General features: G+C 40.4%; 3 protein-coding genes across 3 annotated transcripts in view; 1 reads left to right on the top strand and 2 right to left on the bottom strand.

Annotated features, from left to right (window-relative positions):
- The window catches only part of GLP1R (glucagon like peptide 1 receptor), a 73882-nt gene extending 53783 nt beyond the window's left edge, over window positions 1-20099 (top strand). Inside the window, exons 10-15 of the mRNA XM_065735720.1 lie at window positions 6529-6589; window positions 10686-10755; window positions 11412-11500; window positions 15041-15179; window positions 16039-16080; window positions 19932-20099. Of these exons, the coding sequence (XP_065591792.1) occupies window positions 6529-6589; window positions 10686-10755; window positions 11412-11500; window positions 15041-15179; window positions 16039-16080; window positions 19932-20099 (569 nt within the window). The remainder of the gene's footprint in view (window positions 1-6528; window positions 6590-10685; window positions 10756-11411; window positions 11501-15040; window positions 15180-16038; window positions 16081-19931) is intronic.
- KCNK5 (potassium two pore domain channel subfamily K member 5) overlaps window positions 1-26302 on the bottom strand; it is a 369979-nt gene that overhangs the window by 246504 nt on the left and 97173 nt on the right. The window lies entirely within an intron of this gene.
- Window positions 24165-24834, bottom strand: SAYSD1 (SAYSVFN motif domain containing 1). Its single transcript, XM_065755315.1, has 2 exons — window positions 24677-24834; window positions 24165-24589 (listed from the first exon to the last, which is right to left on the bottom strand). The coding sequence occupies exons 1-2, from the start codon at window positions 24824-24826 to the stop codon at window positions 24293-24295; spliced, it is 447 nt and encodes a 148-aa protein (XP_065611387.1). The 5' UTR covers window positions 24827-24834; the 3' UTR covers window positions 24165-24292.

The raw sequence follows: 26302 nt of genomic DNA, 5'->3' as shown, positions 1-26302 counted from the left end.
AAATTAATTCACTGATAAAATATGTATAAATGACTCAACGTGAACTGGTCAACCAATTATAGTGAACAGTAATACATGAAAAGTATAGGCTTCTGGTATAAATAAATACAAGGAATAGCAATTTCATGGTGAGAGTTTAGTTAAGAAGGTCCATGTCTTCTGTTATTATTTTATGTAGACCATGCAGCAAAAGCATTTTATATAACCATAGAATCGTAGAATTAACCATAGAATCAAGAATGGCTTAGGTTGGAAAGGACCTTAAAGCCCACCCAGTTCCAACTCACTGCCTTGGGCAGGGCTGCTGCCCACCAGCTCAGGCTGCCCAGGGCCCCATCCAACCTGTCCTTGACACCTCCAGGGATGGGGCATCCACAGTTTCTCTAGGCACTTTGTGCCAGTGTCTCCAACTAAAAAATTTCCTCCTAAAATCTAATCAAAATCTCCCTCATTTTGTTTAAAACCATCACCCCTTATCCTACCACTAAGCTCCATCATAAAGAGTCCCTCTCCAGAGTTTTTGTAGGCCACTTTTATTAAACTAGGTATGTTGTAATCATTTTACCATTGTTTTTTAAATTTTTTAATTATTATTATTAAGGAAGATGAGGGGGACCTATCTTGAAGCATTGAATTCATGAGAGAAAATTAAAAGAAAATGAGGGGAAAAAAAGAAGAAAAGCAAAATTATATCTGCAAAAGCAGAGGACACAAACAGAAGACAGTTTTTTTTTGCTTTTCCTTTACAATGGAAAATTTGCTACTGTATGTTAAATTTCTGGATGAATTTGTGGAAAAGAGTGGTAGTGCCAGAACTTGGCACTAAATATATATAAATTTCACCCAAACTTCCTAGAAAAGCTTTGCCAGTGCCGTTCAATCCTCACCTGTATAGTTTCTTGCTAATCCAGCCATGGCCACACGTGCAAACCTTGCCAATAATTCTGCCTTCAAATGCAGGTATCTGCTACTGCAGTCCAATAAAGTGCTCCCAGATCAGTTATGAAAGGTAACAGTTCGGTCTTTAACAACTTCTGGGTACAGATGAAAGTGTTTTTAACTTGCTTTCTTGCTTCTTCACTGGTGTTTCCAGTTTTCGGGTGCTCAGATCCCTCACAAGTTCCCTTTCTTCTGTGAATGTTCAGTTTTTTTTTTGAGCTCTATAATAGCCTCAGGATAATGCCTCAGGCTGTGCTTCAGAGAGCCAGAAGGTTTGAGCTGAGAGAATCTTGCTCTTTGAAATCATTGATCAACTGTAAAAATAAAGCTGGATCAAAAAATACCTGATTGTGTCAGAGCTGATTTGACACTCTGGCCCTTTGTCCTGTTAATGAAGTGTCTTACGGGATGATTTTTTAATTTGTTCATTACTCATCTTTTGATGAATATTTATGTGTTAAAATGTTGTACGTGTGCTGTTTATAAACTTAGTGGGAGTTACTCATGTCATTATTTTTGCTAGTGAGAATTGAACAATACCATATGGTATTGTTTCTCCTTCTGTAATCCCCAGTGTGAATGCGTATGGTTGCGCTCGTACTCCTGTCTAATGCATGAGTAGAATGGTATTCTCTTCAAGGCTTTTTTCCACTTGAGTGTTTGCCCATATGCTTGGCTGTGGTGTTTTCCTTGTTGTACTTCTTTCAGTGAACAACAGGTCTCAGAACAAACAAGCTAGTACGAATTAATTCCTTCGGTAAGCCCAAATAAAACTGTAGTGTAAGGTCCAGCTTACCAGTACGTAGAAATGTCCTGATATGTATTTCTCTCCAAGAGTTTCATTTATTATATTGAAATAGTGCTATACTTTGTCATTAACAGTGGAAAAAAATCTGTGTAGCTCCGTAACTAAAAAAAGTACTCTCATTTTACAACTAACGTGAACATTTCATCTCAATTTAAAATAAGGAAAGGGGATGTGCAGGCTGGTCTTCATCAGGATGCATGGGTCACCAATGCATTGTTCATCATGTCTGAATCCAAGGGTAGAGTCACTGAGCCTAATTCTGATTTCAAGCCCTGTGTCAGGGCAATACAAAATAGTCCCTGGAGAAGAGTGGTGCCGCCAGAACACTGCTGTATGCACCTTTCAGCAGCAACTGGAAACAGGACCTCTTTGCATTAAGAGTTGGGAAGGAGAGATGAATAGGAAAACAATGGCAACATCCCACAGTGACTGTGCTTGACAGCCGGGCAGGAGGAATGGCAGGAAAAGACAATTTTCAGCACTAAAAACTAAGAAGAAAATGTTAATGAAAAAGCTAAACATTCTCTGAGCTTCTGTGGCAATTTTACACCCAGCTGCACATGCAGCAGGGAAACTGCTATAAAAAATAAATAACTCCCCTTCTTCGAACCCTTGGTAATCCAAGCTTGCTGTAAGGATGAGTACACTGATGGAATGGGGTTGTTAAACACAGGAAGCCTGGCTAGGGTGTCAAAATCTACATCCCAATTGCAAGGAAGATCTGCCTGGAACAGAGCCAGTAAGAAATCTTCCTTCTGAAACCCAGTACGTGCTCAGTGTAACATGAGGATGCACTCATTTACACTAACCATTTCTTATCTATTTTCAATGAAAACTCTTTCAGGCAAGAATATGAAAATGGATTTTGTGTCCAGGCTGAGCTTGGTAAGAAACAAATCACTCAGAACTTCCTCTTATTTCTCTTTGCTCTAAGTGTTCTGCTTTCAACTTTTTCATGTATATACATGTATTATTTTTTAACAGATAAAAATATTGCATATTTTCTTTTCACATCTTCCATACTGGTACCCTTTCTTCATCTAGTTGTATTTATTTATCTCTAATTTTAGTTCCTCATCACATGTTTTTGCAGTTGATAAAGTCAGACTGTCCTGGATGGTTTCTTTAGAGAAAGATGAGAAACCAGAGTTATTTTGACAGCACCAATGCCCTGGTTTGTGTGCCTGATCATCTCAGAGGCCTAACTTCTCACCACATGGAAACTATTGATGTCAGCTTACATCTCAATCACTAGCTAAAAAATTCATTGTTCCTAAAATACTGTATGCAGGATATGCTCTTTTTACTGTTTTTGGCAAGATGGCAATGCTCTGGTCCTACAGAGGCAAATTTCCATCAAGAAGAATCTCTAATCAGCATGTGAGGGTAAGGAGAGTCACTTTTGCTCCTCGCATATCTTTCTCCCCTGAAATTACCTTCACAGAAAACATGGTATGGTGCTAACCTAGCAATAGCCTGTATCTACAAGAATTAACTTCCTTACACATCAAGGTATGGGAAGGAAAAAATGCATGGAACATACCTGCTCGTATCTTTTGTGGTAACCGCTACTTCGTGGAGTTCAAAACTGCCTGAGCTTGTCCGTTCTGTTCCAAAATATAAAGGACCCATTAAGTGGAGAGACCGATGTTTACATGCAGTTACACACAGGACATAGAAGCTTTCATTAATGGCTCCACTAGTGATTCTCCTTTCTGCTTGTTTGGGACTGTGAAGCACTGGGAAAACTTCAGCCAAATGGCGAATCCCTGAGCAGAATTTCTCACAATTTTCTTCTCTTACTTGTTCTTCATTCTGTTATCATTCAGTCTAAAACTGTTGGGATTTGGCATGGATAATGTCTATCTGGTTTTCCTACCTTTTTTCTTTTTCTTTTCTTCTGTAAGCTGTGCAGATACCTGACCATGTGCAGAATACTGTATGCTAGCAGGAAAATCAGTGCATCCAGATGCTTATTTATGCAGTGGAGTGTTAAGACGTTCATTTGGCAGATCTATTACTTTCTCGTTCTCTATAATATGAGTAATTTTTGTAGACTATTATTCAGAAGCACCGTCTTCTGTCATCTAAGTTGATTTTTTTGTTAGCTGAGCCCTCAGCATGCTTATTACATAGTATCTGTGACAGGTTTCATAATCACAATGCTGCGTTCAAAGACTTTTGGTTAGTTATTCAGTAAGCTTAATATGGCAGAGCTGTTATGAAAATTCTTCTGCAATCTCTGGCATCTTCAGATGTGATTCATTAGAGGCAGAAGTAGATACTACAGTTTCCGGAATTCAGATACTTCTTTTTTTCTTCAGTTAACCGGGGGAAATCACCCAATGGGCTTTTTGGATGAAAACAAGCACACCCTACAAGTAAGGGAAGTTTCTTCTCAGATATCTGGTATTCTTTGAATAGCTGCATGAGAAAGAAACACAGCACTGAAATTCAAATGTACTGAAAGTGTTGTGCGTTGTGAGCCCAGGGTGAGACTACTACGTTGATTCTGTTCATAAATAATATTTATCTCCAGCTTTTATTCAAAGAGCTTTATAGAATTTGCTTCTGACGCTTGCTCAAGCCTGGCAAATTTCCCCTGAGCAAAGTAGCTAGAATGACATTTACTTTTCAGCCTGTTAACTGAGGTTAATTAGATGTCAAGATTACAAAGTAATCTATGGAGAACCTCAGTGATCCTTGCAAGCTACAATTACTGTAGAGATGCTGCAAACTTGCTCTTTTGCTGTTTGAATATATTCTGTAGATTTGAGGTGGATTAAGGAAGATTGTTGTGGCCGTCTCCTGTTCAGGTCTTGATTAGGGCCTTGGAAAACTAGATACAGTCCCATATGCCAAAATTGTTCTCCAGGTGGTTTTCAGAGCCACCTTTTTCTTAGGGCAGGTCTTTGTGAATTTGGTAGGTGACAGATGGTATCCATGTAGAAATTGCACTGATATTCAAAGCTCATGAATATATATTGTACTGCGAAGAGTTGGTGTCTAATATTAAAATATATATTACTAGAAAGGACCATAACGTGACTAATGATGTTGCAACACAAAGGCAGCATAGACCCATGTCACAGGTGACAGGGACAGAGGATGTTGTACCACTATGCTACCTATTAACTTGTATAACATTTACATAGCAGGATACTGATGCAGTTCAGTAATATGAGCCCTTCCCCAGCTAGGACCATTTAATATACAATAATAATAACAATTTCTCACTTAATTCAGATGTCAAGTAATGCAATTAAATCTGGAGAGATTTCTGGTGTATCCAGAAGATGGAGGTGTCCACAAATGATTATCATTATCACTCAGTGCATCTGTTCCCTCCACTAACACACAGCCTTTGTGCTCTCAGTGTTTGTGCCTGCACCTTAATCTATGAATTTCATATTGTAGTGTCTTAATTCTCAGCAAAGTTAAGAAAGGAGTAATTTAAAATATAATTAGTTTCTATGAATCAAAGGCTCATTTGTTTGGAAGTGACTTGCAGCGAGCCTGTTCTTAATTTCTTATGCCAATATTAAAGAGGGAGTGATTTCTCAGTAACTTTGCTCCAAAATATACTCCCAGTATAAGATACGTCTGTGGAATGTGATTTAACCACCTGCCTATTACCTCTACTCGATGTATATGTTGGTAGAATAGTTCATAGAACTATTGGTATTGTTCTATGTTTTTTTTCTTGCTGCATTTTATTGTTGTTTTTTTCCCCACTTTTGTTTATTGATTGAGAATAATTTATCATTTGTGATATTTCTGCAGTATTTAACTGGTATGATTGCAGAGAAGGAATACAGTGCAATGAAGTGAAGGTTTTTACTGACATTTCATGCTCAGTACAGATGTTGCTTGAAGATTTTCAGTCTGCAAGAGATCAGATTTCCCTGTAGCTTCTGTTGTCAGGAACTGCTCTTCTGCAAATGCACAGTGCTGCACACAAAGTTCTAACACAATCTGTTACCTTTCTTGTTTTTAACAATGAAATGCACTTTAAAATTTTGTTGAGAGCCTTTGACATCGTAAAACAAACTATAACTGCCAGCTTGTTTGGCTTTTGTGTTTTCCCCTTGCACCCCAGATAAACTGTGAACATTTGCAACGTGTACACTGTCAGGTAAGCATAGGACCAAGGTTCTTCTCAAGGTGAGGTGCTCCTGCTTTGTGGCTACCCCTCAAGTACCATAGCCATAACCATAGAAAAGGCCCAAACTTGGGTCTTTTCCGGGAGGGGGTGCTAAGCACACTTGCCCATACTCTCACTATCATCATGGTACATGGAACTGAGTATACTCCAGTCCCAACGCCAATAGACAGCATGAATTTGGTGCTACCTTAATACAATACAGGAGACCTGTGAACAGAAGTGTGAATGCAAAAGGTTTGGATTGAAGAGCTCTGCATTCCTCCACTCTAAATCGAATACAGAGGCCAGCAGAAATTCCAGAAAATTAGTTCCCTTGGCCTCTCCATGAAAATTTCCTCAAAAAAGATGGTATGTGCCAAATATGGGGGTAATGGTCTGTTGTTCATTGTTCATGCCTGCTGGGAGCTAGATGGGTGTCTAAGCAAAAGAAGTTGTATATGTTAATTACTTACAGGTTACATTCCTTTTCCCACTATTGACAGCCAACTGCAATAATCAGGAGATGTACCCCTGCTGGCAGTGAATTATGTTGCACATCGTTGTAGGGGGAGTTTTGTCCTCTGTTCTTTTCCCTGTCCTTTAATGTCAGTGTCAACCTTGTCTCCTCTCTTCCCAGGTGTGCCAATGCTGTTTGTTATCCTCTGGGGAACTGTCAAGTACCTTTATGAAGATGAGGGGTTGGTTTAGTTCTGATTTTCTAGCTATCGCATTTGTGCTGCTTCTGTGCGTTGGCAGGCCATTGTTTGCTTTCTGTTTGTAGTGTAGTGTAGTTTGCTTTGGCAATGTGCTGAAACCTCATAAAATTGCTTCTGTTTTGTCTGAAGGTCTTGCATGACATTTCAGGATGGAGTGTACATTTCTTTCTGATGCCAATTTTCTGCATGTCTGAATGAATCTATCCTTTTGCAGGTCAAAGAAAGGTATGTTTTGTTTTTCTGTAGTTACAGTATCAACAATAGAAGTCATCATACCCAACTGAGACCTCTCCTGACATTATGCCTTTGGCTGTAGCCTTTACAGTTATGCCTCTGATGAAGGCAAAAATGTCCCACAGAATTCTGCCTGCTATTTGTAGTGGTTAGCTTATGCCTTGCAGCAGAGTTGTGATTGCCTGTTCTTGTTTAAGCTTCCATTATTTAGGTCTTCATAAAATGAAAATACATTCTCTGTCTGGTTGTGTTAGTCTTCCTGAAGTCAAGTGTACCACTAACAAAACTGTTGAAAAACACAAAATATATTTTGTCTATCTTTCCATAGTGGCTGTTCTTAAAATATGTCCTTTTTTATGCTTTATGTACCAGCTGGCATTGTTTAGCATGTTTGTTTGTTTGTTGTTGATTTGTTGTGGTGGGTTTTTTTTAAATCAAGACTGAGGAAAGTGGCTTCCTCTTCTTGGTGACAATGACTGCCTGAAAATATTGAGTAGCTTTCTTTGTGATGATATATGTAACTTTATGTTATTTCTTTTTCTTTTTTTTTTCCTAGATGATCTATTTATTAGATCTTCCTCTTATTTAGTTTCCAAGCAATCCAGCCAACACTCTGTAGTCACTGTGAGGTGTTTTGTTTTTTGGGTTTTTTTTTTCAAGCACAGTCTTTGCTGGAGAGATGCCATAGTGTAAAAATTCTGTGTAGTCAGAACCACTCTCAGACTGGTGTTCATGAGTATTGAGATTGGCTTTTTTCAGTGTCTTTCATAATACTGAAACAGTTCAGTCAAATTTCTTCTGGCTTAAGCAATACTAGGATTATTCTGATGTTCCTTTCCAAGGTTGACTTGGTAATGTACTTAAGCAAGATCATGGCCGTACTGAGGCATTGCTAGTTTTGATGATCAAAATAGATGTAAAGAGTGTGTAGCATCTGAACAGGCAGTATTCCATGGCCATATCTTGCCATCAGTGTAGAAAATGTATTCAAAGTACTCACACTGAGCCTCCTACATAATGTGATGTTCAGAGCTGATTTATACTTTCTATTATGGAAAACTGTCATTTGCTGCCTTTGGCAGACCTTAAAGGGGACAATTTTGCACCTTATTGAATTTTCTAAATCTTGTATAAATATTTGTAAAATACAACAGTAAATAACCACATGCAGCAACCTCTCTGAAAGGCTTGATTTCTGTGCCTTGGGCAGACATTTGTAGGAGCAGCCAGGGATATCTTTCATGCTGTTTGCTGTAGCACTGTCACTACGGATGTGCGGCAGCCTGTAAATTTCATTTGTGACTCAACTACTTCCCTGGATATGAGGAGTAACTGGAAGTAGATGTGGCCAGGGTTTGGAGTTCCAGGCAATTCTGCTGTTTGGATAAAGGATTGGAACACGCAAGATCTACTTGCACACTGACTCCTTCTTTCTTTACATGTGCATGTGTGAACTCATAAATCAGTTGCTGTTTTAAAAAGTGAGCTATTGAAAAACGCTTAGTATAGATTACAAATAAAAGTAAAGGCAAGGTGAGTTTCTTAACTATTAGACTTTAGGTAAAGAGCTGATAGAGCAGGGTGGTTGGAACTGGATGATCTTTAAGGTCCCTTCCAACCCAAGCCATTCTATGATTTTGTGATGATTCTGTGGTCTTTGTTTCTGACTTCATTTAGCTGTGGGAGGAAGACAGCTAGCCTTCAGTATTTTTAAAAATGGTGTCATTCATCTTTATGTCTTTAAGGTAAAATAATCAGTGTTTTCATTCATGGAAAAAAAACTTCTAGATTGTTAAGCAAAGGCATAAACTTCCCGATAGCATCTGTTTCACTGGATTAATTCCCCATTTACAGTTCTGATGCTATGTAGCTGCCTAGCATCTTCTAAGTTGTCTTGAACAAACTGCAGGAGTAGATCCCAAACAGAATAGCTGCTGGTGTATTTATCAGTGTGAAAGTCCCAGAAAGCACAAATGGAGAAAAAATAATGTACAGATCTATCAGTTTCATTTTCTGGACACTTTAATAGCTGTGACACTTTAATTGGACTCTAATGGTGTTTTTATTGCACATATTTGTATAAATTTAAAAGTAGCTAAAACTGCTCTGTGCCACAGGAAGCAAATTAATACACATAGAAATGTAGCAGAGCTAATGTTAAACCATTTCTCAGTCTCTGTCATTATCAGGAAATTTTAAAATTGCCTCTGCTTCCACTGCAGCTAGTCAGAAAATTAGAACTCCACTCCCAGCCATGCCTGTTATCCTGCCTGCTTTGAGGGGTTCACATAAAATTAATTTAAAAAATGCATGAAGCCAGATTCCAGTCACCCACAGCAATTAAGTTCTGTTGCTCAGATTCCAGCTCAGGTACACTGCACACAATACATACACCTTCTTCTTCCAGTATCTAAAATATAATTTAATGCAATTAGATAGTGGATTAAACTAAAATTGAAAGAAAAAATGAAATGAAATTCCTAGCCTTTTTAGGCTACTGTTACCACCAAGGGAATATGAAACTGCCACAGCAAAGCTGCGTTGCTTTCCTCTGTAGGATTTATTTGTGTAGGCATTGTGGCATGGACTCCTACTATGCATGACACAGTTTTCTGTTTTCTTTCAAATGGAATGTCCCATGACAAGTTTAGTAGGCTTACTCTTCACCGGTATCACCCTAGTTTCATAGACCTGTTATGAAAACTTAGGGTAAACTGAGCATGCATAAATTTTGGCCGGAGAAAGAATTTGTTCTGTGAAAGTTTGTTTCACAGACTGCGTGGCTCAAAATCCTGCTGGCTTTACTTTTGAATGTTGCTGTTGAGGAGTGCTGAACAATGTGAAAAGAGGCTGACAAAGTTGTTTCATGCAAATATTAAGCAGGCTGTTGCTGCTGCGACCAGTGAATTGGACACAAGCACTGCTGCGCCACCTGAGACGTTGTGCACACATGCGTCCTACCAGGGCTAGGGGCAGCGGGCACAAGAATTGGATGTACAAAGCCCCATTGTAATGATCATTTCAGACCAGTGATCCCAAACTATGGCTTTCAGGCATCACGTTTCTTATGATCACTCCCTTGCGTTGCTTAAGGGCACAAGAATTTTGAAAAATAAAATGAGGCTTATGGCAGGAATAAAGTATTATATTGCCTGCAGCACAGTACTTTCTGGAGGGCTCAGTTGCCCAGTCTTTGATTTTGCATGCATCTAACTTTGGTAATTTCCTTTGAGCCTGAAACCTGTACATATACAGTGAGATGGAACTGGAGATGTGCGCCTTATTTGCTTTCTCCTGATTGATATTAGTAGGTTGTTTTTTGAAAATAATGCCAAATAAAATGGATGAGTGATCCAAATATTGAGAGGATAAAAGTGATGGTGGGTAATGTGATAAAGAACTAATAAACAGTGAAATAATATTAACATTGGAGTCTGAAGAGAAATAAAAATATCACAAGAATAGTAGGACGAGAGCCACACAAAAAACATCTGATTCAAATACATATCTCTCCCTGTGCGGGCAAATTACCTTGGCTTTAATGGAGCAAGTCTCCAAAATGTATTGATGATAATTCACATCAAGTGGTGGAGGAGAGCTAGCCATTAGTGGACAGGAAACACAGACAACTAGTATCCAGCTAGATTATGACTGCTGCAATTGTGCAAAGCATTCAATGTTTCTAAGAACCCAGCAAATGTATCTGTTTCCATGTCAGCATGATGTGCTTATCTAGACCTCAGTATTGTTATCCATCTGCATTTCTGTGAGAGAATGAGAATGGGAGATTTTAAGAACATACAGAAACGTCTTTCTTGTCTTCCTCTTTTTGCCGTCTGCTTAGCTGCTGGAGCAGGAACTATAACATGAATTACTGGTTGATCATCAGACTGCCGATTCTAATCGCCATTGGGGTGAGTATGGAGTGTACTCTACTACATGATGTACTACAGAGAGTGGAAGTGCACATGGCTATTGTGCGTGTCCAAAGGCTAATAATCTTTGAGGGCATTGACATTTTCATTCAAAAATGAGATTTTATGAAACCAAATTGGTTTCTGTCACTTGAATTCTTGACTAGTGTAACGTTTATTTCATGTTGTCTTCTTGTTTATTGATGATGCGTGATAACGAAATAGCTTGCCACGTCAATACAGCTAACTTCTCTGTATGGGGAAAGCTACAGCAGGTAGGGAGTTGGAAGGTAATATTCCAGATACTGGTCTTCAGAAGATCATCAAATTGTGTGGCACTGTGGAGAAATGCCATGTTCTGCAGCCACAGTGCAGTGGTAGTGTCAGACCTCCAGACAGTGCGAACAGCGGGGGGGTCTTACTCTTCAGAGATGTAAACAAGCTCCTCTACTTGATTTAGTGAACTGCCTGCATTTTTAAAGGTGACTTGTGCTTTACAGAGGATGAATTTTAGATCAAGAAGTTGAATTCTGTGGTAAATTCACCTACAGAATAGCAGGATGCCCAGGAACCTAGAAGTGCATTCACAACCCAACTTAATGCTTATGCATGTATATTTCTTGATGAATGTATAAATTCTTTTTTCATCTCTCCAGGTAAATTTCTTGATCTTTATCAGAGTTATTTGCATCATCATCTCCAAGCTACAAGCTAATTTGATGTGCAAAACTGACATAAAATGCAGGTATGTTGTTTGATGGCCTGACACTTTTTATCTCTCAAAATAGAAGTAGACAAAGAGATACATGGAAAGAAGTGGACTGACAAAGATGGTTAAAGATCACAGACCCTAGGTAAATGAATAGGTTGTGTTGCATATTGCTATGGCTGCTCGAGAAACCTCCTGGTGAAGCCAGCTGTTACACCTGCATTAGGGATGAACAGCAGACTTCATCTCTGAGCTCATCAGTTTACACTCTTCCTCAACACTGGAATATTAGGTAAGCAGGTATTTTTAACATACTTGCAGCATGTGCAAGTACTTATGTAATTTGGAAAAAAAAAAAAAAACAGAGTGAGAGAAATAAAATCTTTAACTTCAGTGAAGATGGTGAGGGATTATTTTGGTACTGCTGCTTGTTCTTATTGCCAGTTGTTATTAGGACAAACTTTCAATCTTGAATTTATTAGGCATATATATGATGTTTCAAGAGAGATATCCACTGAAATGTTCAATTTTTATTTTGCAGTTGTTGCCCTGTCTCTGTCTGTGTTACTCCTGTTATTTTAGCACCTTGATAAGATTCATAGCTGCATCATTTATGTCTACATCTTGAAGTACATTTCTGTATTGCAGTCTGAAAAATAGTGTAGGAGGAACAAGTCTGCTATAGGATAAATTAATGAGTGTGGAACCACATGCTGTGGTAGCTGTTCAACTATGGTTATTTATCTTTCTAGACTTCTGAAGTAGACACAGCATGTATTTTTGTGTCTTCTTATCAGAGTACAGAGTTGACGTGATGTTACCTACTGTCAGCACTTCGTGAAATTTTGGAAATCCTTATGCATGGTTGAAGTTCATAGTGGAGAAAAAGACTCCTAGTGTGCCACATGCTTTGCTTTCATTTGTGCTGAATATACATGACCTCTTCTTGCCAGGGTAAAATTTGCAGGGTGTAGTAGGAGTCAGGCATTTTTGTTGGCTTGGAGGCATTTAAAAGTCTGACTGTAAAATTACACTGTCAAGGGAAAAGCTCTTGCCCTCGCAGCTTTTGTAAGCAGAAGGAAGGTTTGATACAGCTGAACCAGAAGTGCATATTCATTCAGTTGTTCATGTTGCATGTTCAAAAATCTGCTAATAAACAGAGAGGCTTTATCAAGAAAGAATTTACCCAGCATTATAGCCTTCTTTACTGATGAAGACTAAGGTCTTGGTACTATATCTTGTGCTTGTTAGGCATAGTCAAGTTGAGGAAGTCTTCTTTACTCAGAATAGTTCAGTTCATTGGTAGGTCTCTGATGATTACAAGAACAGTAGACAAAGGTAGCTGTATGATTATATTTTTGCCCATTCTTTTCTGCTCAGAGATACTAGAAAAGTCTTGGGTGAAGATAGAACTGCTACTGTGAAATTTATGTTTTTAAACAAGACCAATGTAGGTGCTCTAAAAAGTCACTAACTTGTCTGTAAAGTCTTTTGCTTTCAGGCAAATTTTTCCATCTGCTCTCCTGTTGATGAACAGATAGTGTTCAAACAAATCTTTTTTCTCTATGTAAGGACTAGAGTTGTGAGAAAACTTCCTTTTGCTGAGGTAAGGGATTTTCTTCAGGGAGATCTTGACAACCCAGGAAGCATTTTCATAGGACATTTCATAGCTTCTTGTTTAAGATAGAGCTCTCCAAGTATCTCATCTAGACTAATTAGCATTCATTTAACAAACTTGGGGATTGTCGTACACCCACTAAACTCCCTTTCTTTACCCAGGCAGTGCCTCAAGAGCCAATTTAGTCATCCTCCTGCTTCTACTTCTGTCTCAGGGAGTTGGTGGTAAAGCAGAGTCTGCTTCATGAGAATTGCTGGATAGCTGCTCTTTTAAGCAAGTTCCCTCCCCTCCTCCAGTGCAGTGACATGCCTACATCCACTAAAAATCTGCATTTCTGCTTGGCTGTAAACTGTTAATTTCAGTGATTCCTAGAAAAAGTGTCTCTTGGTCTTCGCCTTGCGCACCAAGGCTGTTGGCAGGGTAGTGGATGGGTTGGCAGGAGCCTAGCGCTTAGTGTGGAACAGCTCCCTCCAGCGATATGGGATGGACACTGACTGGGGAGGAAGTAACTTTACGGAAGACCCAAGAATGCTGGCGGACCGCAGGCTGAACGTGATTCAGCAGTGTGCCTTTGAGCCATTGTAGACTGTCTGCATTGCGTTAGTGAGAGCATAACCGGAGGATCAAGGGAAGTATCAGATCCGTTTCATTCAAGCACTTACAAGTCTACTTCTGGTGTCCAGACTGGGACTCTCGTTCAAGAAAGTCATTGTGTCCTGACACCTTGTAATTCATGGATCTTACCTCAGTTTTTTCACCACTGTAACTCAGGGGCTGGAGCAGGTGATGTAGAAGGAGCTGCTTAGAACTAGGTTTATTCAGCCTGGAGAACAGAAGGCTAAGCAGGGATTTTATTGCAGCTACCTAATTGTGATTATAGAGAAAATGGAGCTGGACTTCTTACAGAAGTACATGGTGAAAGGACAAGTGAGATAAGGTATAGCAAGAGGAGTTCCAGCTGTGTGTCAGAGGTTGGGGAATAAATAAATAAATTAGAATGGTCTGATGCTGGAAAAGGGGTCCATAGGGGCTGTGGAATATCTGACATGGATATATAAAACTTGGTGGGATGCAGCCTGGAGCAAACCTGCTGTGAACTGGAATTGAGCAAGGGACTTCCAGAGATTCTTTCCAACATGAATGTGGTTCAGACTATCAGCCAAAAGTTCTATAGTGCACAAGATTTTCTAAGTACTGACAGCCCTGCCAGTCAAGTGATTCTACATTCACCAAAGTGTCCCATGACAGATTGTCAGGAGACACTGGTAGTGATGGGTTCTGTGGCCCAAGATAGTAGTGTAAGCTCCCCTGTGAGGTTCAGACGCCTTCCATTAGCCTGCTGAGTGGCCTAGCATGTATGTCTATCAAAAGAGAGATAAGGACTATATTAACACACCATGGAGGTGGGAAGGAACAACAAGTACTCCTCCATTTGCCAAGGTATCGTTAAAGATTCCAGTCACTGGTAGACTGTTTCTTTCAGGTTATTAATAAGGTAACGAGGTAAGTGTTGATTATGTTTCCCATTTACAAGTGGGGAAAAGTGTACATAGGGAAACATCTTGGGGTACAAGAAAGCATATGACTTGCTCCTAAATTTGGAATGCCTTCTAGGCAAAACACAGCCAGGAGCTGAATGGATAGCATTGCTGACAGCAGTGGTGATATTTAGTGGTGCAGCACTTAAGGCATGTTGAAACCTACAGTGGTTACTTTTGAGGCTGCTTTTCATTTATTATTATTATTATTATTATTATTATTATTATTGTTGTTGTTGTTGTTGTTGTTGTTGTGGTGGTTGTTGTTGTTGTTGTTGTTGTTGTTATTATTATTATTATTATTATTATTATTATTATTATTATTATTATTATTATTATTATTATTGGTTCACAATGTGTAAGAAGCAGAACAATGAGCTATTCAGTGGCATTACTTTTTTTCTCTCTTTGTGACCGTAGGCTGGCCAAGTCTACCTTAACGTTGATCCCACTGCTGGGGACCCACGAGGTCATCTTTGCCTTCATTACTGATGAACATGCCAGAGGGATGCTGCGCTTTGTGAAGCTTTTTACTGAGCTCTCCTTTGCTTCTTTCCAGGTAGCACTCACAGTGCACATATGGATATTTTGTAACTGCTGTTTGGTAACCTGCTCAGGCTTTCATTCCTGTTCATCTATTTCTCAATTTAGTGCAGGATATTGCAGGTTTATGACAGTGCAAGGGAAAATACAATAAGTAATTTTTAATAGTTAGTTTAGATGTTGATGTCACTCTATTTTCAATAAGTCTTATATTTTTCACAGTAAACTGGTATTCCCATCTGTGTATTAATATCTACTCCCTGTGGGATGCCTCAAGGCAATAATGAAATTGTCTGTGATTTCCTGTAATTGTATAACGGTGTGGCTGAGAGCAAATTTTGTGCCTTCTCTTGCGTTTTTGATACTCCAGAAAATCTGTGCTGTGAGAAGTAGTCGTCCACAGCTGGAACTGCGTGTGAGGCAAATGTAGATTTACTGATTTTTATTTATCTGTTGCTCTAGGTAAAGCCATTTTTTAAATAATCTCCTTGTCTAAGGGAATCGTTATTCTTCTAGCTTACCTGCTTGCCCACTCATTCCCATTTTATCAAGCACAGAGCTGCATTTAAGCTCACTGTGAATTGTTTATATATTATATGTTTATGGCCAGAAGCCAGGTAAGGAAAATGCAGAGGGACAGGAGTGTTAGGAAAAAATGACAGAGATTGAAGAACACAGTAACTTATTTTTCCTAAGATCATGTTCTTTGATTCATACTGATCAAAGTATGATTTGTTCGTCTTCATCTTTCATTCTTGTTTTTCTCTCACCGTGGATCATGCCATTGTGGAACTCAGTCCTCTACAGCTCTGATTGGCAAAGCAGGAGAACTGCTCTGCTCTGCTCACTCCTCTTCTGTTTTTTGTTGATTTCAGGGGCTGATGGTTGCAATTCTGTACTGTTTCATCAATAATGAGGTAAGAGAGACACTAGGAATTCTTCCAGCTTGCATGATCAGCAGCCACTGTAGAAAAAGGAAATTGAAAATGGTTGTGAATTGCTAAATGGCTTTAAACTACTGAAAGTCCTATTGAGGACCTTTTTTTTTTATCTGCTCTTACTAGACCATCTTCTTTACAGCTATACAGGATAACTTTTCAGACAGTTCTTGTTGGAAGGAATCCAGGCAGTGTTCTTCAGGAGTATTTTTTGTAGGCATGAAATCTTGCAAGTTTTCTTGCTTACAATCATATAGTTTTCACTGATTGAACTTTCATTTTATTGAGAATGATAATTGTTCCTCTTAATCTATTGCAAGGTATTTCTAATGTGCTTGCTTTAATTATCATTGAAGTAGAGCTCTTTTCATTCCAGAACTTCAAGCAGCTCACTGGTGAGATCGTGGAGTATTCATGGCTAGTGTCTGTTCAGTTTAGTTTAGTCTGGTTTCTCTGCATCCCTGCTACTGAAAATATCATCACTCCCTCATTAAAATATAGCACTGGACTTCAAGGAGTAGTGAGTTCTCCATGAAGCTCCAAATTCAGAGCTTTGAGCTCATTTGAATTAAAAAGTACCATCTTTTAGGGCTTCTGCTGAACTCCAGACCTGTTAGGGGAGAGTACTGCTCTGTTTCTGTACTGCAGGAACTTCTCATGTTACCTTCTAAGTGATCATTATTATTTATTCGCTCAGCAGACAGGTTTGCAAGGGAAGCAAAAACACTACTAATTTGGCAGCACGTTATTAAGTCTAGTGCAAGTCAGTGTGTTTTGCATTAGTGCTAGGTCTGCTTTTCAATATGACACAGTAATCCTAGATCATCTATTGAGAGATAGGCCTCATCAAGGTATTGAAATCAATGGAAAAAATGTTCACATTATGTCATTATGGCTAGGCTGGAGTTAACAAAAAAGCAGCGGGCATGCTGAATTAAGCCCTGCAGGAGACTATTCACTTTTGTAGCTGTGGGTAAGATTATGTTTAAGTGAATGTGTTAATTGCACCACTTATGAAAGCTAGAGGTGGGTAGCAGCAGGCATTGCTCAAGCATGAATTGGAAAATGCTTGTTTAAAATCCTTTGTACAGCTTTACAGGTGTAAATCCTGAAATGAAGCACCATCTGCTGCTGTATCATTTATTTTTATTCACTTTGGCCTCTGCTCACACATCCCCTCTGCAGCTGCAGCCAGACCTCTAGTGACTAATATCCACTAGTTTCCTCCATGTGATACAAAGACAAAGTTACATTCATTACAAACCCTGGAAAAAGAGTTGTTTGTTTTAACAGAAGTTTCTATGACATCTTGTACTGTTACAGCTCTCTTGCCTTTCTAATGTAATTCCCTGTGTCTAATCCTAATGTATTCAGTTTCATAGAGATCTGACAAACAGTATAGGTTGAATTATTTAACTCGTTCCAATTCTTGTTAAAAGAAGGGAAAATAATTTTGTCAAGCTCATTCATCAACTTACTAAAAATAAATCCAGGTAAAGAGTTTAATCATGTCAAATCTCTTATATTTCCTCTATTTCTTTCTTAAACTGGATTCATAACCATCTTTTCCGGGTTCTGTGCACTTCTTACCTTTGCCTGTGAACATTTTTCTTCTTCCTTTTTTTCATGGGAACTTTGTTCTTGGCTCCCTGCTCCCTGTACAGCCTATTTATGTGGAATCTCATCCACACATGGAAGCTGCTAGGCTAACATGCTGAAGGATCTGTACATCAACTTCTGTGCTCAAGATCTGCAAAATACATCTTGAAGTATACCTTCAGTCATGTCTTCATAGCCATTCTAATTCAGCACTGAAAGCAGAGTTGCTCTTTACCCTTTTCCTTAACCTTTAGAGAGAAAAACTAATGCTCTGTCATCCAGATCTATTCCTAAAACATAATCATCTCTGCTATGGTCTTTTATTCAGTTCTTCCCATTCACTTTGACTCAATCTTGCAGGCTATTTATGTCATAGCTCTAGGATACTGACTGTCAAGTCCAGCCAGACTGAAGATGCTTCATCCCTCTGCCTGATTCTAAATATCTGCTTCTATTGCTCATTGACTTATTCTGTCAGTAAGTATATTCATGCTCTCTTTCAGGATCTTCCTGTCAGTATCTAGAACTGCTTATTCCTAATGCTACCTATCTATACCTAAGGGATTTGATTTAGTAGTTCAGTGGGTAGGGATGGTGATAGGAGGATGGTTGGACTACATGATCTTGTAGGTCCTTTCCAACCTTATGAACCTATGAACCTATCAAAACAGGAGTTCTCAATTCCCACAGAAGTTACAGTACAGTCCCACAAGTACAGGAATGACAGTATGATCCATTCTTATTCTGCAGACAGTGTGGTCCTTGTATTTCACTGCTTCATTTTCTGTCTTCCTCATTCTTATGTGGCAAAGTATCTCAGTCACGCTGTCTTTTTTTTTTTCTTGTGTCTTTGTGTGGCTTTTGACACAACAATCATAGTAAAATGCATTATCTATCTTCTCTCAGCACCTTTCCTTGTGCCCCATTTGATTGTGATACCACAGTCAGAGACACAGAAATGCAGTTGGCTCTCATGTGCTTGTGGCTGGACAGTACTCAGTATAAGGGCTGTAGCTCTGAGTTGACAAGCAGCGCTAGAGGTAACTACTAAAGGAAGACAATTGGCTGTGTATACTTCACTCCCTTTTTAGGGTTTCTTTCCAGGTTTGGTATTGGAAAATAAAACAAGTAGAGAAGAAAGACAAAAAGTAGCTGGTTCCCTAGGAAGTTTCCTTCAGAGAATGAAGGCTTCAGCAGCTTAGACTACTGCTGACCTATTTAATCTCTTGGTGGTCAGTACCAGACTAAGGCAAAATAAAAATGAACTCTCCAGAGAAGGCTCACTTGAGTAACCTACCATAGTGCACTTACTGCCAGGCAGAAATACACACCCTAATGAGTTCATCACTCTAGTTGCTCTCCTGTCTTTTTCTAAATAGAGTAAAAAAGGTTCAATTTTATGTCCACTTCCTAATGTGTTAAAAGCTAATGGAAGTTCTTACTTCAGTCAAGTGGCAAGAACTTTGCCCATGGAACAGGCAGACTCAAAATTCCATTCTCACTCTAGAAGAACAAAAACTCCAAACCATGACAGTTTCAAAACTGTTGATAAACTCCCAAATGGATAAAGCAGTTACAGTTTAACCCAGAACCTGTGCCTGGATATAAGCCTGTGTTGCAACTGTAAAATAATAATAATAATAATAGTATCTGCAAAGTGAAACTGTGTTATCTAAAAGGGGGAAGGAAAGTATAGTCTTTAATATGATGGTCAGTAGATGTATCAATTCTGAATAAATATTTTTTGCATGGAATTAGAGAAGTAAATATTCCACCAACAAAAATAAGCCAAGGAATAATATTGTTTAAATGAAGTCAGAAGCAGAACTTCAAGAATACCTGTGGTGACAGTACCGAGCAGGAAGTCAACCTTTTCAGTTGTTTCATGGTTGATAAGTAAAATCAACTGTATAGTGGTGGGGCACAGAGTACATTCTGTATTGCAGATGAATACTGTTTAGAATAAAATGCTGGAAAATTCCTGGTGCACTATGGCATAAAAAAGCTTTCTCTAAGTGAATACCATCATTATTATTTTTATTATTTATTATTATCATGAAATACTCTATGATAGACTAATGTTGTAGTTAGATAATTTGAAGCAATAATATTGGAGGTTTAGAGCATTGCCGGCTTTCCTCAGTAGTGTTCTATGTTTAGCTCTTTTTCTAACAGAATCATTCAAAGATCTGATTACTTCTACATTCATTACTTTTGTTTTCTTCTGTTAGGTTCAGATGGAGTTTCGGAAAAGTTGGGAGCGCTGGAGATTGGAACATTTGTATGTCCAGAGAGACAGCAGCATGAAACCTCTGAAGTGTCCAGCCAACAGCATCAGTAGTGGAGGCACAGTGGGCAGTAGTGTTTATGCTGCCACTTGCCAGGCTACATTCAGCTAAGATTTCTGCAGGTGAATCAGATTGAGAACAATGAACTGTAGAACATACCTGAAAACCCTTAAATACCCAAGCAAGTGGCTTAAGTTGTCATCTCCAGCAAGATACTTGAGTGTATGCTGCTCATTGCCTGCAGGCTGTTGGACAAAGGTTTCTAAGGAGAGCAATCTGCTAATGTAATCAACACATCTGAGCAAAAAAAAATTGATCATGTCTAACCTATTTGCACACAAGGCCTCCAGGTGTCCAGAACTTAGCATAGCATTGATCCGGTCTGAAACCACAGGGTCAATGGCTTGTTACTGTTGAGTGGGCGAGCCGAGTGATCGACTGATCAAATTACAAGGAAACAGAATATGATTACTGTACAAAAAAAAATCTTGGCTTTTATGAGGATAGGGTAAGGTGTGTTTTAGATTTTAGAAAAAACTTGGTGGGAGGCAGCATGGGCTTTAGGGAAAAATCAGTTTTGGATAAAGTTTCCCAAATGTGAAGTTCAGAATATGCTTACCTGTTTACCACAAAGGTGAAGAACAGCATCTTTTGAAGGTCTGTAACTGCAGCAGGTAGGAGGGTGTATATTTCTGAATGTTCCTTTTTAGGCTTTGCTTGAAAGAAACAAACCAAAACTACTACCTATTAGGGGACCTATTCTGATACTAATGGGTGTGTCATCTCTATTGACAATAATGGGAATAACCTGTGAACACAAAGCCCTTCTGCTTTTTTTGGTACTCTGTCTCTCCTATTGATGGATAGTTATGAGCACGGACAGGATAATGACTTTTGCTTCAAAACATTTTCTTTCAAAGCTGTACTCCCACTTCCTGTGGGAACACAAAGAAGTCAGCCTGCAGTTACAATTGGTCTTACCACACTTGACTTGGAAGAGCTTTGGTATTTCACCGTGTGGACGCACTTGTGTCTCTTCTCTAGCCTTGTACATTTTCTCCAAGCACCTGAGATACCCGCAAGGTGTTCTACTCAGGGTAGTGGAAGGCTGAACTGTCACTATGGCTTACAGCTCCCAGCTGCCACCCTGGGCCTGGGCTGTCCACCTGCTCCAGGGCCTGCCCTCAGCTGGGTTCAAAAAACACCCCACACCAATGCATCCTGTTTGTTAAAAACTGCAAGGGCTTTTGTAGGGAATGCATCTACGCTGCTAATTATCTGTTACCCTTGCTGATGTTTACAAGAATTGCTGGGGAAAACAAAATATGGCACTTTTACAAGCAGGCCATGATCCACTGCATCAGTTAATAACAAGTGTTAAGTATCTTTACTCAGCTTACATATTCACCCTCCCTTTACAACAGAGACAGGTTGCCAAAGACTAGGTCTGACAATATGCCTGCCCATAGCCTTCTTGTAATAGAGTGGCTTTCATAGCCTAGCAGTTACACCACTCAGCAGAGACAAAATATTTTCAAGTCCCTCTTTGCACTTGAATCCACATCCCTTATCCCCAAGAAAGGGGACTGGATATAATACAGCATCTTTCCTGCCTGAAGCTAGATTGCTTTGCATGGAATGATTTAATCACTGTATTAGAATTCAAATTGCCAACAGTTTGGATTAGTTTTGTAATCAGCTGATTAGAATTAAATTAGAGAAGATGGGTTACCTTCTTCTTCTACTCTAATGCTTGTAATTGAGCTCCAGGGAAAAGTCAAGACACATATTTGTAGAAATCCACCACAGTTCTCAGGCTGGCTTGCGTACACTGGCTTTTACACAGGCCTTTCCCAGGCTGTGCCTTTGTAACATCAGTTGCAGAGCCAACATTGGACTGAAGCACCTCAGGCTCTTCTGTAAATTTAATACCTAGTTTCTACGTTGCATCACCCTTAATACAACGTCTGACTACTACATATGTACATTAGTCACTGCTCTGAAATATAATCAATTAGCTTCTTGTATGCAGAGTATATGTGATCTTTCCATTTAGCACCTACATTTAAGTGCTTTCTATAGGAAAAGTAGCAACATGAGAATCACTGACAGGTGAAAAGGTACCAGCTACAGGTGAAATCTTTATATGATGACACACACTGGAGGGAATCATTTCGTCCATTAATATTGAAGATGGGTGCTAAATTTTTCAGGGCCTTGCTTGATTGTGTGCAAACCCAGAAAAAAGTTTCTGCTACTTGTGCAGCTGCTAGCAAAATTCATTCTGCTATGGCAATAGGAAGCTATAGATGTGCTGTAACACACTATTATGCTGGAAAAAATATACATGAGGATAGACATAGGAATAAATAGTGAAGCCTTTACATGTGTTCTAAGAAATCTGTACTTAGTTGCTGTCACGAGATTTCCATCAACAGTTTGATGTGCTTTTGAGCCCAGAGGATCTTTTAGCCCCTTACAGCCACTTAGGAATGGAGGACTTTGGGCCCATAGGAATAGCTGCAGCACCAGTTGTCAAATTTACCTTTTTGAAGTTCTGGCTCATTAGAATCCAAGTGAAGAAAAAAAACCAAAGCACGATGATCTCAGACAAGCAGTTTTGATGTGTTCCTCTTTTCCAGTTAAGCTCTCACTCCTTTAAGAACTACGTGAAGGGCATCACCATCAAAGCAGAACTGCAACAGTGTCGTATTTGGAGAAATACTTTAAGGCCTAAAAAGTGATTTCTGTGTAATACTTCATATCCACTTCAGTAAAATCTTTGACAAGCTTACACTGTTATTCTTACCATCTCTAATTCAGAACTTAAACTGTGCATTTATTTGAATAGCATGAAATAAGTACAGCAAAGTAAGCACTGGAACAGATGAACTGCATGAATTTTTATTTCTTGTGCCTCTCAGCTTCATTCTCATTTAGTGGAGTCACTTGTTTCATAAAGTATTAAAGAACAGTCTACAAATTCACCCTATTATGTAACTATAAAACAAATTAAACCTTTATTTCCAACACCACTGCTATAAAGTTTTTATCATTTCATAGATGTTACCTTAATATTTATTTGCATGTCTTTCCTTGTTTTGAAAAACACCCATGGGATGTGTGGAATATGTCAAATCATCAGCTCCCCATAAACATGTTTATTTATTTTATTCCCTGAGAATAAAGTTCCAATTCACTCACAAAATGCTATCATCACTTATTGGCGTACTTACCTTTTCCTAAACTATCACCTGTTTGCTGCTCCATCACTACCAGAATGCTCCCTAAGATTGCTGAGACTCCTGGATCACCGTTCCTCCATGGAAGTAAAGAAGACTTACATTTCCACCTCTGTGTCCACTGCAAAGAATGCTCTGAACCTGCAGAGGCTTTGTTCATCAAAAACAAAATGGAGCACATCATTATCCATACAGAGTTAGATGAAATCAGGGAAAAGACAGAAAAATACAGCAGAGCAATACTAGAAGTTAAGAGAGTGCTGCATAGAGATACTGAAAGATGCTTAGCAGCACTACAACATATTACTTGTGCTCTAATATATTATTCTTTTCATTTGTTTGTCTGACAAAAGATGGAACCTGTGCTAACTACAAATCACTGCTAAAACATAAAAGACTTGAAAGAGCAGGGTTGTGATTTCCGTTCTGAGCAAAATGGGTGTAAACTCAACTGGCTGCTCTTCACTGCAACTTATTTAACTTGTTAGCAGTGGTTTATTTGCATGCAACCATTTACATAGCAGAGATACCGATGGATCATTAAAAAAAGAGTGGCTCATATAGAAAAGAACACCTGGCAGTACACGTGATGATGGTGAGGCATCGCCAGCTGTGTGGTGGTAAGAGGGCTGGGTCACTCAAAGGTAAGTCCTCTTTCATCTAAGAGCTTCTTGCAGTTCTGTATCTGCTGCACACTGACCCTAAGTTATTTTTCCAAAGCGATGGTTAAAACCACGGGTGCCGCCTGTCAGGAGGGGCTACTTTCACCTCACAGTGCGGATGGCAAACGCTGTAACACGGAAGCGAACAGGAAACCTGCACCAAAACGTGTTGGCTGAAACACGAGCGTGATCAGCAGCAGCCGCCTCCAGTTGCACTGATTCTGCCTCGTGCCTTGTTTTGCTCCTACACAGAGCCGGGAAGGAAGAAGCCGCGGGGCACGGCAGGTGTAATAGCCAAACTCCGGCCTCCCGTGGCAGGCAGAAAGTCACCGACAAATCGATCGCTCTTTGCTACGGCTTTATTCGGGAGCGGCGGGGAAGCAGTAAGGCCCCAGCTCCGCTAGCTCCCGGCCGCGGGCCGGTAGTGCAACTCCCGCTCCAGCTGCTCGGCCGTCAGCGTCCCGGCGATGGCGGTGCAGCCGGGGTTGAACACGGAGTAGGCGCTCAGCTCGCCCTGCCGCCGCTCGGCGGGGCCGCGCGTGCCGGCGTACATCCAGTAGAGGAGGGAGAGGACGAAGAACGGCAGCCCCAGCTCCAGCTCGGCGAACAGCGCCAGCAGCACGGCCCACAGCAGCACCTTCAGCAACAGCGGCCGCGCCCACGCCGGAGCCGGAGCCGGGGCCCCGACGGGACGTGCCTAAGGAGGCAGCAGCGAGACGCGCCTTCAGACGTCGGCCCCGCCGCCGCCTCCGCGCGTCCCCGAGCCGCCCCGCGCGGCGCTCACCTGCCCGCCGCCATCCGGGCTCTCGGACGGCTCCGGAGTCGCGGTCCTTCCCGGCGGCTCCGCGGGGCGCTGCGGGACGGCGGCGGCGGCGGCGGAAGCGCTTCCGCGGGCGGCGCGGAACTGGGCCAAGCGCCGCTCCACGGCGGACATGGCCGGGCCGCGCCTGCGCAGAAGAGAGACGGAAGGGGCGGCCGCGCTTGGGACGTCACTCCGGGAGGACGAGGCGGTGTGCGGCCACGCCCGAGGGCGGTGGCTGCGGGGAAGGGCGGTGGTCGGGAGGAGGTGTCTATGGGAGGATATGGGACTCAACGCGGTGCCGCGCTGTTTGCTCCGTAGCTTTGGAAAAAAAAGAAGTCTGGAAGGTTTAGTTTTTTGAGTCCTCACTTCCCCCGTAATTAAACCTTAAGGATGAAGGTCAACACTGAAAAGGAAAAAGTAAACCGTCAAATGACCGAAGCATGCAAAGGGAGAATGAGGTGTTAGCAGCTATGGTGACTGCGTTGTTGTGCTGATGCTTGAGCAGTGCTGGTCTGCACAAGAAGGGGTGACATGGCAGGCACATGTGCTGGGCATCATATGCAGACCCCATTCATTTGTTGCTGCTGCTCTCACGGCTCAGAAGCACTGGGGCTGTCCTGGCCTTCCCTCTTCTGGTCATGGAGGAACACTTCATAGCCTGGCAGGCAGCGTCCCCCCACAGAGGCAGCCCTCAGGCCTTGCTGTGGGCAATGAGGTGACAGGTCCAGGCCAGTCCACCTCACCCTCTCTTTAACCAAAAACCAAAAAACAAAACAACAACAACAAAAAACCTAATTATACCCAGGAAAAGCCACTCTGTCACATCATCTTTCAGCTATCACTACAGCTGAGAAATAGACATTTATTTACAGGAGCTGGCTCTTAGCCTCTGGAGTAAGATATTTGTCACTCTCTAACACTAATAGTGAGCAGTGAGACATCATTTTGTCCCGCAGTGCCATTTCCAGTCACTTATTGCTTTCTCAGAAGTGACCTTTAGGGCTGAATATCTCACGCATGTGTCAGCCTAGAAGTAAACATGAGAAGCCTAATAAAAAACAATTTGGGTGTTCTTAAGTTATCGTAATGTGGAAAAAAATGCTTATTTGTTTATTTATTTATTTATTTAGCCAACTAAATCGTTTTTCAATTGCCTGTTTTGTGCTTGGTTACAAAATAACTTTCTTTCAGCCTTCAGACTTTGAAAAAAGTGCCACAGTGAATGACATTTTTTCTCTTGTGGAAATTTGATTTTGAAATCACAGTCCAAAATGTTTTAAAATATCCTGCACAGGGCATTGTTTGACTTGGTGTTCGTTATTCCCTCTTGCACTACTGTTCATGAAAGTACCTCCAAGAAGTGATGGATAATTCCAACATTTATCTCCTGTATGTCCGTAGTCAAACTGATACCTTAAGCTGACCTTAATGCCCCCTTTGCCAGCCACAACCGATGATTCACAGGCTATCAATTTTTATTCAAGATGTAGAGGGTTTTAATGTGTATTTGCTAGTGTGCAATCAAATAGCTGTTCTATGGCTGGGTTGGGCTATTTATATCGCAGTGTGTTAGGAAACACATAAACGAGTACCATGAATCATGCCTCT

This window comes from Cyrtonyx montezumae, unplaced genomic scaffold (genome assembly GCF_038088225.1).
Source record: "Cyrtonyx montezumae isolate F1298 unplaced genomic scaffold, pur_monq_1.0 scaffold_0, whole genome shotgun sequence".
Lineage (NCBI taxonomy): Eukaryota > Metazoa > Chordata > Aves > Galliformes > Odontophoridae > Cyrtonyx > Cyrtonyx montezumae.
Note: the sequence above shows the minus strand (reverse complement) of the source record. Positions and strands in the feature narration are given on the sequence as shown.